The 13,737-nt window shown below is 37.5% G+C and overlaps 2 protein-coding genes across 2 annotated transcripts; one reads left to right on the top strand and one right to left on the bottom strand.

Annotated features, from left to right (window-relative positions):
* Positions 1–7,027: 7,027 nt before the first annotated feature.
* On the bottom strand, positions 7,028–7,585 carry LOC140979037 (uncharacterized). Its single transcript, XM_073444392.1, has one exon. The coding sequence runs from the start codon at positions 7,583–7,585 to the stop codon at positions 7,028–7,030; it is 558 nt and encodes a 185-aa protein (XP_073300493.1).
* Positions 7,586–10,726: 3,141 nt separating this feature from the next.
* Positions 10,727–11,641, top strand: LOC140979039 (uncharacterized). The gene has a single exon (XM_073444393.1). It carries the CDS (start codon positions 10,727–10,729, stop codon positions 11,639–11,641), a length of 915 nt encoding a protein of 304 aa, XP_073300494.1.
* Positions 11,642–13,737: the final 2,096 nt, after the last annotated feature.

Below are 13,737 nucleotides of genomic sequence, written 5' to 3' on the forward strand. Positions count from 1 at the left end.
TAAAAGGAGTTTCAACCGCTAATCAGAACCGGATCATTTAAGAATGACCATTTATTACTCAAAGAAATTATCTGACCGGCTTTAAACATTCAAAGTATTACACCATCTTGAAGTCAACGTATATACATCTGTTCAAAGAATGATCCGCATTTATGGTTCTATCCCAGAGAAGGGAGACCAAGAAAAGACTTCATGTTCTGTCGCCAAAAACAGTTACTATAAAGGGAACCCCTCAAGAAAAGAGCTTCAGAACGGTGCTGAGCAAAAAGAAGATTAAATGCGTTCATTAAAGAACATTTAATGCTCATAAAGATGACAGTGACTCATCTGTTCAGAGAATCAGGTTAACGTTGCTATGTCCCTCCCGACCGTTAAGAAAATCGTGTATATTAACGGAAGAGTGTGCTAGCAGAAGAACACGAAGCTTACAATCGAAACATATCAGCCTGCTTGCATACTTGAAAAGATTTCTGAGCGCTCCTAAAAGATCACATATTTCTTCTCTCAATCAGAACGCTTTGAACAGAAAATTATTTGATCATATTAGGATCATTTTCGTGCTGCTCTTTCCAAGAGTGTTTATTCACATCAGAAACTTTTTGATTATTAGATCAAGTCTTGGTGTCTGGTGAACTAAGTGTTCTTAATACCCAGAAGTGTAAAGTGATCACTAAGAGTTCCAATACAGGCAGTGTGATGAGACCTGGTTGGAGTGGGCTGTTGCAAATACGTTGTAAAGTTAAAGTCTTTTAGTGGAATCCTTCCTGAAAAAGGAAGAAGGGGTGACGTAGGAGTATTCAATCTCCGAACATCCATAAAAACCTTGTGTTATTTACTTCTTGCAAGCTCTTACTTTTCCAACCATAATTTGTTTAGTTTGCTAAACGAGTTTGAACTGTCGATTGGGAATTGTGAACCGTTATCCGCACTAATCAGTGGTTTACGTTTCAAACCGTTTGAGAAAGAATTTTCAACCGCCTCAAAAACGGTCGAAAACTTATTTTTTAAATAAAAATTTGGAAGAGTTCATTCACCCCCCCTCTAAACTCTTTCTCGATCCTAACAATTGGTATCAGAGCAGGGTTTTCTCAAACATTGACATCTTTTTAATCAGTTATGGCTTCTTTCAATAAAATTACGATGTTCTCTAAAGAAGATTATGATGATCGGAAAATTCGCATGCAGGCACATTTAGCAGCCCAAGATGACGACATGTGGTATGTCATCACTGACGGGCCAATGAAAATTCTGAAGGTAAATACAGCTGCAACAATAACTGAAGGTGCTCCTCATATGATTGAAAAGCACAGATCTGAATGGACAGCTGAGGATAAAAAGAAGGCAAATCTGGATAACGTTGCAAAAGACATCCTCTACAAAACTTTAGACAAGAATATGTTCGCCAAAATCAAGACCTGCACTACTGCGAAGGAAATATGGGAGAAACTTACTCAACTATGCGAAGGAAATGATCAGACTAAGGAAAACAAGTTGACTGTGGCTATTCAAAAGTTTGACAATGTAAAGATGAAGCCAGGAGAAACTCTTGCAGAATTTGACGAGCGGTTCAGCAGTATCATCATCGAACTTACTTCAGTCGGAAAAAAATATTCCAACAGAGAAATTTCACTAAAGGTTATGCGAGTTCTTCCCAGAGAATGGGACGTAAAAATTATAGCAATGAAGGAATCTAAAGATCTAAACAAACTGGAACTTCATGATCTCTTCGCCGACCTTAAAGCGTATGAGTTAGAGCTAGGAATACGAACTGAAGAGGACCCATCTACCTCCCAACAAACAAAGGCCTTGGCAGCTACTACAGTGACTCTTCCTGTCGAGGAATCAATGAGTAAGAAATCGGCCGAGCAATTAAGCAATGAAGCCATGTCTTTATTTGTTAAAAAATTTAGCAAATTCATGCGAAAGAATCAATCAAAATTAAATAAACCTTACTTCAACAAGGACCATACTGATGATGGTCAAGCTTGTTTTAACTGTGGAAAGAAAAGACATTTCATTGAAGAATGTAACAGGGCAAGGAAGGATGAAAAGAAACAAGGCGATAGAAGATGGTCTAAAGACAACAATAAATTTATCAAAAAGAAGAATCAGCGAGTGTTGGTTGCAGAAGAAGACAAAAGCAAATGGGCTGAATCAGAATTAGAGAAATCCATCTCTGATGAATCTACAAGTGAAAAAGAAAATTAGATAGTAGAATGTCTCATGGCCAAAGAAGATCAAGAATCTACAGATGAAATGGCGTCAAAGAAGAAGAACTTGGAAGAATCAATTTGTTTGGGGACCCGGACGCTAATTCATTTCCCTAATCGTTATTAATATCAAATACACAATTAAGTAATGTGGGACATAATTTTTTTTTTCCTTAAAATGCAATGCAGAAACGTAATGTACATATAAATCTAAGAGTACAAGTCATGTACTAAATACATTTATTAGGTTCAACGACATATCTGTGCGAAAGCCTAATCTACTTCTGAGCCCGGATCTCCACGCTAACTAGTCCTGACTCGTTCTCTTCTTGATCCCGATCCTGTCCCACCTGTTGTCATGCACACAGACAAACAAGACAACAGCCGAATAACTCCGGTGAGAATTACATTCTCAGTATAAACCATGTATACATGCAATCATACAGACAATATACATGCATATAACAGGCATTCATAGCATGTATCAAAATCAAAAAAATGAATCAAATATTCATCGCATGTATCAAAATCCGAAACATGAATCAATAACAATAATAAACCATATTCTAAAAATGTACCATAATCAGGAACACAATTCAATATCAAACAATGAATCACTCTCCGTGATTCTCAGACTCAGACTCGACTCAGTCCTAATCTAGGGATCCCAATCTGAATAAGAACATACACCCACCTACACTCCCGATCGGGGTGGTGGTACGTTCTTATTCACGGACTTTGGCCTTTTCCATATCGAACATCAGTAATAGAAGCAACTCCAATTCTATCCACTTCGATACGACCAAATGTCCGATGTCCTGACCTATCCGTCAAAGAATATGGCACTTCCTCCATATTCCTATCTTGTGACAATGTGCAATGTGCCAGTGACGATTCTATCACTATTCGGCACTTATGTCACAAGATGACTCATCTAATACTCGTCTGAAATCAATAGAGCAAGCATATCAATTCATTAATTGCAAATATCGATGCAATAAAATAAAGTATGTGATTTAGAGAAACTCGAGTCAAACCTCACTCGAGTTGTGCAATCCCAACTCAACATTAATTTATACCTTTATCTTCTCGGTCTGACGAAGACGAAGTCTCGAATTCAACTCTGTCCATACCCAATCTGGCAATGACAATATCGAATAGATACAATATCAGTATATAACTCAGTTCAAAACCTGTTCTGATCAATACTCAAATCAAAACACAATCTGATCAATGTCAATAGACATACGGTACAACAATAAAATCTCAATAAATACTGAATCTGATCAAATGTCAATCTGCTGATGTTTCGACGGCATAATAATACAGTCTCAATAACCCCGTCAAGCTCAACATCGCAGATATAATACCAGAACTCATAATCGATATCGGTATAATTTAGAATCTCAACAATAATACAAATCTGATATCGAATCTCATTCAAATCAACTCCGAAAATCATAAGAATCACATAGACAGTCTGTTCTTTGATCTGACTTCAATTATATACTGATCAGTATATCCAGAACACATAAGAATAAGCAAATAAAAATTTCCTCAATATCATAATTTCAAATCATGTCTAAGCGTAACAAAAATTACGTTCAGTAGTAGCGGTCGACGAGAGGAGCACGGTACTGTGTCCGGATTTAAATTTTGATAATCGATTCGTACCAAAATCTCAAATCTAAAATTTCAGAAACTTGAACCTTCCTTCGGTTTCTTCTGAAATGGCTGAATGGAGAATTAGCAAATATATATATATATATATTGCATGCAACCTCATACGTGTCTTCCCCTGAGTTTTCGTCCAAAGCCTCTCGCGCATATGCGCCACTTCATCCCGCGCATGTGCGCGCAAGGTTCTGTTCTCGTAGTTTAGTTTCACAACTGCTGGTGCATATGCGCGCCTCAACTTGGCGCATATGCGCCAAAGTCTCTGGACTCATTTTTTTGGCTACCGATCTTCTTGCGCATGTGCGCGCGTTCGGGTCGCGCGTATGCGCCATTAGCTCTGTCCTCGCCAAACACAGTATCATATGCTATCACCAATCATGTCCCAAAAATTATCCTTCAATAATTACATCAATTATAATTGAATAATTGTAGATTAACAAAATGAAATTTCGGGCATTACATTTCTCCCCTTCTAAGAATCGATTTCGTCCCCGAAATCACAGGCAATCAACTTGGATATCACAGGTAATCCTATCAGATTCCGAATCAGATACAAGAAAGATATATATACCAAAAGTTCAAAGAGAACTCACTTCAATAAACCCATTCTAAAATTTCTGTCTCATCTCAGATTCTATCTTCTAAGTAGCTTCTTCGATATTCTAACCACTCTATTTAACTTTCAACAGTAGAATAGCCTTCATTCTAAATTATATTTCTTCCTCGGATTTCTGATTTCAATCTGGAATCATAATTCAAGAAGTATAATATCATACTACTACTCGAAATAACTGGTGATAGAATCAATCGCAAAATACTGGCTATACCCCCTCCGTATATACCAATCAACAGTTCCTAACAAATCAATATCAGCATCTGTTATCAAATCGGTTAATCCCTGTCAAAGATATATTCAATCTTTAGCCTTAAATACAAACAGTCATCGTCCGACATTGGTATATTTAGTCTGTCTATTCTGAGCTGCTTCCATTTTCTTCTAAATCAGCGGCATTTTATTCGTCATATCTCTAATCCTATTAGATTTAATCTCAGATATCTTAAAGATATTAACTTCATACATAGGAAATTTACAGGTATCACTGTACAATGTCTCGACTGATGCTATCTCGATACTCATCTGATAACTATCATTGTACACTAGTGACACATGACAATACATCATGTCAACTAGTGCTAAAATCCAACACCACAGCTCCCTGGATATCTTTCAGTATCTGGATAGTCCACTCCGACTCTTCGTCGATTTGTGGATGCTATGTGAAAGAACTCATTGTATACTCTGCCAAAAGTACAAAATCAAACGAAAATCAGAATCTGATAAAATCAACTTTGGCATTCAGTGCATTCTATCCTCTTTTCTGACTTAAATCCCAGTCGTCTAGTCATGTCTGTACGTCTTCCTGTACAACAGAACATATGCAAATTAGAGCAATCTATCAATCACAATCACATTATAGCACAATCTTGGAAAGATTTCAGTAGTTTCGTCACAAAGTTCATAGAATAGGTACTTCCATTTCTATTCAGGAATCACTAATCTATATAACCAATCTCCTGGTTTCTATCTTTCTGTCTTTATCTGTCGGCGATTCAGACGTATCAGTACAAATTCTACCACAACTAATCTTATTTGTTTATATCAAAACTACCTTTTCGACTTATCATACCTTTTCTGCTACCAGAAAGAACACTGAATCAACTACTGTGCGCTTCTGCCCATATCTATCATTTCAGACTCGAAATATTCGGTACAAACAAGTCGGTTATTCACATATAGTACAGTATTACCTACCTGATATTCTGATTGACACCCTGTTCTGACTATCGAATTTAAGTTCTGAACAGTCTGATCAAACTGCTGTAATTTTCAAAATCAGCTTTGATTCAGCTTGAACTGTATATCATCTCAACAATTTCTGTATACATATCTCAGTTCTAAGAATATTCAATGCAATTTTTCACATATTCGATTCAGTCAGGCATATGCTTCGAATATAACCGAATATCATAGATAAAACAAGCATCAAATCATCAAAATACTTCTAAATATAAGGTTCATCAACCCATAAACATAACTAAAGTATCTCAAAGAGAAACACTCAATTCGATGTAAATCTCAGCCAGTACTCTTCTAACTGATCTTTCAATTCTTTCAATTCACTCAGTGTCCTCCTGTATAGAGTTCTAGAACTAAGAACAGTACCTGGTAATGAGTCAAAGCTGGAATCAATCTTCCTGACATAAGGCAAACCCGGAATCTCATATGGGAAGACTTTAGCAACTTACGCTCAATTTCAGTAAATCAACTGAATCTATAAGGAATCACTCTGTTCCTTTCGATAATCATCGAGTCATGAACATCACATATATCAAAGGTGTTCTAAATCTAGAATCCTTACCGTACCATGTTCATTCTTCGGCCATTTCAGGTCCGAATCTTACCATTTCCTGGATATAGGATGTGATAGCTCTGTACTTGGTCAATATATCAGTATAAATAATGCGGTCAGAATTAAACAACACCAGTACAATACAAGCTAACTCAATCTCATTCTCATCCTACTGCAGTATACGATGTTTCACAGAATTCACTGATATCAAACTTTTCCCCAAAAGGTAAATAGATAATTACGACAGTAAATACATACCCAATAGATAAAGCATATCTCCATGCAATTCATACAAAATCATGTATAAGATGTATTAATATTTCTTAATAGATAAGCAAGATAATCATAAAAGAACAGCTACCTGTTACTATATCATCAAGTGCCTCTTGGGTCTGTTCCTCGGTCACTACAACCAGATGATTCTGCTCCCTGAAATCTTCGGGAACCTCTCTGTGGACAAACTCTAGCAAAATGTCCCTGCTGTCTACAAATATTGCATCTACCAGTCACTCCTTGGCATTGCTCCGTGGAATGTCTCCCTCCACAAGTTCTGCAATAAATCCCCTTATAACTCGTGCTAGAACCACTGGAGCTAGATGAACCGCTCTCTAACTTCTTGAACTGTTTCTTTCGAGCTTTCAACTGTTCTTTCTTTCCACCACTGCTGCTGCCAATCTCGATTCTGAGAGGCAATTGTTGTGGTCTCGATGCTAGAAGAACATACGAGGCTTATTTTTGTCTCATCAGAACTGTTTCTGCTCTTCTGGCTCTGTTCAGTGTATCCGCAAATTTATTCGGTTGTTTCACATTTACCAATGTACGTATCTCCGGATTCAATCTCTGGATGAACTGATCAAATACAGCTGCATCATTCCTAGCCACGTGAGGGGCAAAACGTAGCAAGGTGAAGAACTGGGTCAAATACTCATCAATATTCAACTGACCCTGTCTTAAATTTGCAAAATATGCACTTTTATCCTGTCTGTATGATACGGGAAAGAATCTTTGATAGAATTCAACTTTAAAAATTTTCCATGTTATCACTGGACCACGCTGTTCTAAGGCTTCTTTGGTTACCAGCCACCAACTCCTTGCGACTTCCCGTAACTGGTTCCCAATCAGTTTAACTCTACAATCATCTATGAAATCAAGAAATTCAAATAGCATTTCTATGTCCTCTAGCCAATTTTCACAATCGACTGGCGTCTCAGTACCCTTCAGAATCGGAGGTTGGAATGACTGAAACCTCATCAACTGTGTTTCCATCAGAGTTTCTGACACAACCATCTGATCAATCGAAGTACTACTTCGTTCTGTAATTCTTCGAGGAGGAATATATGATGATCACAAGAGTCAGCAATCATATGAGACAAATCCGTCTCAGTCCCTTTCTGATCAGCTTACCTCTGATCAAGAATGGGTTCTGATTCACTTCCAAATAATACACATTACCAATCAATTTAGATAATCAGGTAACATGTAGTTTCAAAAACAGTAAGCACATGTTGCAACATTAGCATCTACAATGTAATTCAACATTATCATAAATCACATGCTAGCAAACACATGCAAGGAAAGAAAATTCATCCTACCCCGCTCACTAGCTTCTATTTCAGTCTTAAAAACCTACAGTTCTGGACCTATTGCTCTGATACCACCTGTTGTGGGGACCCGGACGCTAATTCATTTCCCTAATCGTTATTAGAATTAGAGAAGAAGACAAAAGCAAATGGGCTGAATCAGAATTAGAGAAATCCATCTCTGATGAATCTTCAAGTGAAAAAGAAAATTAGATAGTAGAATGTCTCATGGCCAAAGAAGATCAAGAATCTACAGATGAAATGGCGTCAAAGAAGAAGAACTTGGAAGAATCAATTTGTATGGGGACCCGGACGCTAATTCATTTCCCTAATTGTTATTAATATCAAATACACAATTAAGTAATGTGGGACATAAATTTTTTTTTTTCCTTAAAATGCAATGCGGAAACGTAATGTACATATAAATCTAAGAGTACAAGTCCTGTACTAAATACATTTATTAGGTTCAACGACATATCAGTGCGAAATCCTAATATACTTCTGAGCCCGGATCTCCACGCTAACTAGTCCTGACTCGTTCTCTTCTTGATCCCGATCCTGTCCCACCTGTTGTCATGCACACATACAAACAAGACAACAGCCGAATAACTCCGGTGAGAATTATATTCTCAGTATAAACCATGTATACATGCAATCATACAGACAATATAAATGCATATAACAGGCATTCATAGCATGTATCAAACTAAAAAACATGAATCAAATATTCATCGCATGTATCAAAATCCGAAACAGGAATCAATATCAATAATAAACCATATTCTAAAAATGTACCATAATCAGGAACACAATTCAATATCAAGCAATGAATCACTCTCCGTGATTCTCAGACTCAGACTCGACTCAGTCCTAATCTAGGGATCCCGATCTGAATAAGAACATACACCCACCTACACTCCCGATCGGGGTGGTGGTACGTTCTTATTCATGGACTTTGGCCCTTTCCATATCGAACATCAGTAATAGAAGCAACTCCAATTGTATCCACTTCGATACGACCAAATGTCCGATGTCCTGACCTATCCGTCAAAGACTATGGCACTTCCTCCATATTCCTATCTTGTGACAATGTGCAATGTGCCAGTGACGATTCTATCACTATCCGGCACTTATGTCACAAGATGACTCATCTAATACTCGTCTGAAATCAATAGAGCAAGCATATCAATTCATTAATTGCAAATATCGATGCAATAAAATAAAGTATGTGATTTAGGGAAACTCGAGTCAAACCTCACTCGAGTTGTGCAATCCCAACTCATGATTAATTTATACCTTTATCTTCTCGGTCCGACGAAGACGAAGTCTCGAATTCAACTCTGTCCATACCCAATCTGACAATGAAAATATCGAATAGATACAATATCAGTATATAACTCAGTTCAAAACATGTTCTGATCAATACTCAAATCTAAATTTTGATAATCGATTCGTACCAAAATCTCAAATCTAAAATTTCAGAAACTTGAAGCTTCCTTCGGTTTCTTCTGAAATGGCTGAATGGAGAATTAGCAAATATATATATATATATATTGCATGCAACCTCATACGTGTCTTCCCCTGAATTTTCGTCCAAAGCCTCTCGCGCATATGCGCCACTTCATCCCGCGCATGTGCACGCAAGGTTCTGTTCTCGTAGTTTAGCTTCACAACTGCTGGCGCATATGCGCGCCTCATCTTGGCGCATATGCGCTAGAGTCTCTGGACTCATTTTTTTGGCTACCGATCTTCTTGCGCATGTGCGCGCGTTCGGGTCGCGCGTATGCGCCATTAGCTCTGTCCTCGCCCAACACAGTATCATATGCTATCACCAATCATGTCCCAAAAATTATCCTTCAATAATTACATCAATTATAATTGAATAATTGTAGATTAAAAAAATGAAATTTTGGGCATTACAATTTGGTTCCTGGATAGTGGCTATTCTAGACACATGACAGGAAGCAAAGATCTCCTGTCAGAAGTAATCAACAACAAAGGTCCAACCATCACCTTTGATGACAATTCTAAAAGTAAAGCTGTTGGTAAGGGTAAGATTATCCACAGCAAAATTATTATTAGAGATGTACTTATTGTAGAAAATCTATGTTATAACCTGATAAGCATAAGCCAACTTTGTGACAGTGGTTACACCGTAGAATTTCAAAAACTCATATGCACTGTAAAAACCGCTGCATGTAATATCATATTAACTGGTCATAGAGAGCATAATACATACAAAGTCAAATGGAATGATGACTGTCTTAGCGCACCTACTTGTTTCTTAGCCTTAAATGGAAACAAAAATTGTCTTTGACATAAGCGACTCAATCATCTAAATTTCAAATCTATCTCTACTATCAGCAAACTCAAATTAGTATCTGGATTGCCTAACATTGATTTTGCCAAAGATATAATTTGCAATGCTTGTCAGTTAGGTAAACAAGTCCGGTCAACATTCAAGAACAAAGGAAGAAACTTATCAGCAAGATGCCTGGAACTTCTTCATATGGACTTGTTCGGACCAATACCCGTAACAAGCTTAGGGGGAAAGAAATACACTCTTGTAGTAGTTGATGATTTCTCCTGATTTACATGGGTAATATTTCTACACTCTAAAGACCAAACCGCTGACCAACTAATCAAGCTGCTCAAAAGACTTCAAAACGAGAAAAGTGAAGCAGTTGACAGAATTAGGAGTGACAGAGGAACTGAATTTCTAAACCGATTCATGTCATCTTATCTTGAAGATCATGGTATAAAACATGAATTATCAGCAGCAAGATCACCTTAACAAAACGGAGTAGCTGAAAGGAGAAACCGTACATTGAAGGAAGCAGCTAGAACCATGCTAGCCGAATATAGTATCTCACAAAGGTTTTGGGCTGAAGCCATTAATACAGCCCGCTATACTCAAAACCGATCCATGATCAATAAAAATCATGAGAAGACTCCATATGAAATTTGGACCAGCAAGCAACCAGAAGTTGGATACTTTCGCATCTTTGGTTGTAAGTGTTTCATTCATATTAATGGAAAAACACATCTTACCGCTTTTGATGTCAAAGCTGACAACGGTATTTTTCTAGGATATTCAGCAGTGAGCAAAGCATATAGAGTTTATAACCTAAGAACTCTCACTGTTGAAGAATCCATACACATTGTATTTGATGAATCATCTATATGTCGTGAAAATAGTTGTAGCATCATAAATGATTTATTAAATAAACTTGATGCTACTAACCTTGAAGCCAGCAGTGATGATGAGATAGATCTGAGAAGAACAGGTGAGAACAGATCAAAAGAAGACAAAATCATTCAAGAACAAACTCAACAAGTGAACGAACTAGAGGACAACCAACAAACGCTAGATACACAAGTGGAAGAAGGAGCCCTAGAGCAAGAAGACGAAGTCATTCAAACAACCGAGTCTAATACATATGGACCATGTCTCAGGTGGAAGAAGAATCATCCACTAGAGCTGGTCATCGGTAACCCTACTGCTCCTCTTAGAACTAGAAATCAAATGATAAATGAATTTATACATGCTGCATTCGTCTCTCAGATAGAACCTAAGAAAATAGATGATGCACTACTTGACACAAATTGCATAGAAGCCATGCAAGAAGAACTGAATCTGTTTGAAAGAAGTAAAGTTTGGCATCTAGTTCCTCGGCCTAATAACACTCATGTGATTGGAACTAGATGGGTTTATAGAAACAAAATGAATGAAAACTGTTCAATCATAAGAAACAAAGCCTGAATAGTAGCTCAGGGTTACAGAGAGGAGGAAGGAATAGATTTTGATGAATCATTTGCCCCTGTTGCTAGGTTAGAAGCTATCAGAATATTTCTGGCTTTCGCAACATTTAAATATTTCAAAGTATATCAATGGATGTCAAATCTGCATTTTTGAATGGAATATAAAATGAGGAAGTTCATGTAGAACAACCACCTGGTTTCATTAATCACACTTTTCATGATTATGTTTACAAACTGGACAAAGCTCTGTATGGATTGAAGCAGGCCCCTAGAGCATGGTACGACACATTAACCAAATTCTTTCTTGAGCATGGTTTTTTCTATTGGAACGGTCGATAAAACCTTGTTTAAATTCTCAAAAAATGATCATTTACTTTTTGTACAAATATACGTGGATGATATTATCTTTGGATCAACTAACCCTAAGCTATGTGAGAGATTCTCTAAGATGATGCAGGAGAAATTTGAGATGAGCATGATGGGCTAACTAAATTACTTTTTAGGACTGCAAATCAAACAGTCCAAAAATGGTATATTTATCAATCAAGTCAAATACACTCGAGATATGCTAAAGAAATTTGGCATGGAAAATTGCTCTCAAGCCAGTACCCCAATTAGTTCATCAATCAAACTGGATAAAGATGAAGGGGGAATCTCTGTGGATGCTAAAATGTTCAGAGGGTTAATTGGTTCTTTGTTATATTTGACTGCCATCCGATCGGACATTATGTTTGCAGTTTGTTTATGTGCACGGTTTCAAGCTAAACCAATGCAATCTCACTTTATTGCAGCTAAACGTATTCTTAAATATCTTAAAGGAACTGCTAATGTGGGTCTTTGGTATCCCAAAGATTCAAGTATTAATCTTGTAGGTTACTCAGATGCAGATTATGCGGGGTGCAATGTTGATAGAAAGAGTACGACTGGTTCGTGTCAATTTTTAGGCGAGCGGTTGATATCATGGCTTAGTAAGGAGCAAACGTCAATTGCTACATCAACCGCTGAAGCAGAGTATCTTGCGGCTGGAAGTTGTTGTGCTCAGATGTTTTGGATACAACAACAATTAAAAGATTACGGTATCCAAGCCACAGAATCACCTATTTTTTGCAACAATACCAGTGCAATAGCCATCACATATAATCCAGTCATGCACTCTCGGACCAAACATATCGACATTAGACACTATTTCATCCGAGAACACGTCATGAAGAAAGAAATACGGCTCGAATATGTTCATATAGATCAACAAACAGCCGATATCTTTACAAAACCATTGCCAGAGACTAAGTTATCTCATTTTCGTAATATGCTTGGCTTAATTGATATATCTTGATATGATTAATTCTTGCGGTTTGTTTAGTTTGTTTTGCAGAAAATAAACGAAAATATAAAGAGACAGTCAGTAATTCAAATAGAAATATTTTATTGAACAAACAGTCGGCGTTGTACATCCCCAACTTCATCATCAACCGCCATCGACTAGCTGCGCAACCAAGCTGTCAGCTTACCGGTGGTAGTGCGTAAAAAGTCATATGAGGAAGCAATCTTCCTCAGAGTTTTCTGCTCTTTTAAGAGCATGAGGAGGTAGACGCCATCATTTGAGAAGACGTACGATGCATCAGCGACATAAATAAGTCGCTGATATTTCTTTAATAGTGCCATCTCCTCAGCAGTAAGACCTACTCCTCCATCAATGGAGGACCGAAGCTCTTCGATCTTTGTCCAGACTGCCAGCGTCTTCTCAAAAACACTATCTTTAAGAGCAGCCTTGCGGGAAGCTAACACCGACTCCATAAATTCTGTCGTTAGATCTGGCTTACTTGAACTGCCTGCTTTCGCCATTTTGATATTTGTTGTGTGTTAAACTAACCTCTCTACCTGTATTTATAGATGAAGTAATTGAAGGTTCTCTCTCACATTGCCAGATACTAGGAGTTAAAGAGGCTCTCTGACGAAGACATCGACGGTTTATCTGAAAGGGGATCGGTTACGTTGACCGGAAGCGCAACGGAAGTCAAAAATTTTATTTTACATGCTAAAATTTTCGGCCACCATGTTCCTTGTGCAACAAATACATTTAAACACCATACAAGACAT

Source organism: Primulina huaijiensis, chromosome 6 (assembly GCF_012295235.1).
Source record: "Primulina huaijiensis isolate GDHJ02 chromosome 6, ASM1229523v2, whole genome shotgun sequence".
Lineage (NCBI taxonomy): Eukaryota > Viridiplantae > Streptophyta > Magnoliopsida > Lamiales > Gesneriaceae > Primulina > Primulina huaijiensis.